Source organism: Sinocyclocheilus rhinocerous, unplaced genomic scaffold, assembly GCF_001515625.1.
Source record: "Sinocyclocheilus rhinocerous isolate Xijiao unplaced genomic scaffold, SAMN03320098_v1.1 scaffold4912, whole genome shotgun sequence".
In the NCBI taxonomy this organism is placed as follows: Eukaryota; Metazoa; Chordata; class Actinopteri; order Cypriniformes; family Cyprinidae; genus Sinocyclocheilus; species Sinocyclocheilus rhinocerous.
Genome location: NW_015636571.1, coordinates 1 through 2410, shown reverse-complemented (window position 1 = coordinate 2410; position 2410 = coordinate 1). Strand labels below are relative to the sequence as shown.

General features: G+C 37.8%; 1 protein-coding gene across 1 annotated transcript; it reads left to right on the top strand.

The window, feature by feature from the left end:
• Positions 1-102: 102 nt before the first annotated feature.
• On the top strand, positions 103-2335 carry LOC107747994 (uncharacterized; the record flags this gene model as incomplete). The annotated part of the gene is made up of 8 exons (XM_016562642.1): positions 103-196; positions 286-491; positions 592-685; positions 772-934; positions 1062-1159; positions 1369-1513; positions 1596-1722; positions 2001-2335. Coding segments are annotated over 8 exons (1235 nt in total), but the record flags the coding sequence as incomplete, so codon positions are not given.
• Positions 2336-2410: the final 75 nt, after the last annotated feature.

Sequence of the window (2410 nt, the reverse complement as noted above, 5' to 3'; positions counted from 1 at the left end):
GGAAACAGTTCTTGGAAACAAATATGTTATAAATCAACCCCAAGTACTTTAATGCCACATGTTCCACTGTAAAATAAAAACTCTATTCTCTCCACATTACAGTGGAGTCTCCAGATCACAGCTCTTTTATGCACAATGATAATTCTTGTATTGCTGACGATACAACAGGCAATTCAAGCTCTCCACAAGTATTATGGTAACATTTTCATTTAGTACAGAGTCTAAAAGTTTCATTAAGTGTTACAGTGTATATGGTGTTCACCATCTCATTATCTCCTGCCACAGTCTAGAAGATCTTCTGGAGCTGCTTGCTGGCCGAGTAAATGCAGAAAATCATTTCCGCATTTGTGTTTCACGGGACAATCTCCTAGAGAGGGGGCTCAAGCAGTGGCAAAGACAGAAAAAAGGAAATCCAGCCAACCAGCTAAAGATAACCTTTATTGGCGAAGCTGGAGTCGACTCTGGTGCTTTACGAAAGGAGTTTCTTACAGGCAAGTTATTAAGTATAATAAAAGTGGAAAAGCTGTAACAAAAATAAATTAAATTTATCTGTGTAATTCACACACTGCTTTTTCTCAATGTTATTCAAAGAAATGATCAGTGGCATTGAAATACGCCTCTTCTTGGGTCAGAGAGCAAAGAGTCCACAGTACTCCAACAGTGACCTTGACAATGGTCTCTTCAGGTTTGTGATGTTGTAGCTACATTTTTAAATTATATGTGTAATGGCAATGACTGAGTGCTTTTTAAAACCTCACTTTGGAATAATAGGACTGCTGGAGAGATCTTTGCTGTCAGCCTAGCTCAAGGTGGCCCAGCCCCATGTTTTATGCGAGAGTGGTGCTACTTTTACCTCACCACTGGGGAAGTTGATGTCACCAGAATTTGCAAGGACGATGTAGATGATGTTGAATACTCCCTATTGATCGCAAAGGTAACTTCACTCTGAATACTGCCTAATAGTTACCAGCAGTATATTGCATTGTTGGTTTGCATATTACCAAAAAGTAATCACATAGAGTTATTTTGGCATCCTGTTGTCACTGACTGTTTTTCTTTAGGTTGAAGAGGCAACTGATCTGACTGAATTCACAGATGAAATTATCAGCTGTGGATACACAGGAGCACTCAACATGGAACAAAAAGATGCCATAATTAGGTAAATATGGAAAATACTTTCCCTTTTAAGCAGACTGTGTCATGAAAGATATAATTTGGAAGACTTTTTAATGTTACATTTAGTCAAATTAAATTTAACTTGTTAACCTAAATTGCTTACAACTTGAAACAAACTTATGCTGTATTTCTAGACTTACAGTTTTTCTTATTATTATTATTAAATTTGTTACTTTTGTTTTTCTCCACAAGAGCAATTGTTCTCCATGCAACATTTCGAGTTACACCAATGCTTGGAGACTTGCGCAAAGGCCTCCAGCTCTATGGATTGCTGGACATACTTAAGGAGCATCCAAATCTTTGTAAGAGTCTGTTTGTCCCTGGGGAGGATTGTACAGTAAGTTAAATTTGGTAACAACATTGTTTTTTTGAACCAAACACCAATTTGTTGTTCTACTGACAATTTGTTCTTTTTCCAGCCAGATGCAGACTATATTCTCAGCAATGTTGCTCCTGAAATGAGTGAGAGAGGAACTTCAAGGGCTTCGGTAGAGAGCAAAATCATAAACTACTTTCAGGACTTCCTTCAAGAAATTGAATGTGGAGGTGGGCTTTGCGTTGTATTGTACTTTATTATTAATCTTAATGGGATGGTTTACCCAAAATTAAAATTGAATAACACTACTCACTCTCAGGCTGTCCAAGATATGACTTTCTTCATCAAAAGTGGGATACTGAACGGGGATAGAGAAAAAGAGACTTTTAGAATATGAGATTTGTCCAGTATTTTCAGTGTAACATAGCAAAGGATTGCTATAAAACCAGAGTCTCTCAGTCCTTTGTTGCGGTAACACTTGGTTTTTTTTCTTTACACAAAACTATAGAGAGTGCTGAAGATACAGCAGAAGTGGAAACTGAGCCATCCCACCTCACTGTCCCTAGAGTCATGCAATGGATTACAGGCCAGGGGCATAAGCCACTACTGCTTTCGGAACAGAAGGCTTTTCAGATAGTTTTCAAATTTGATCATGACTGTCAAGTCAGAATGCCACAGCACACCATATGCTTCCCAATAGTGAGCGCTTGCACTAATACAGTTATCTTTCCAGTAGCACACATGACAACATATGAAGACTTTAAATGCATCATTGTAAAAGCCATAAAATCAGGGGGAGCATTTAGCAGGGTTTAAATATCACCCTGTGATATACTGGTAATATCACCCACAATATAGTGCTGGATTTGAGTTAATCTCTTAAACCATAGCTTTTAGTGTTACAGTTTAACATATTTC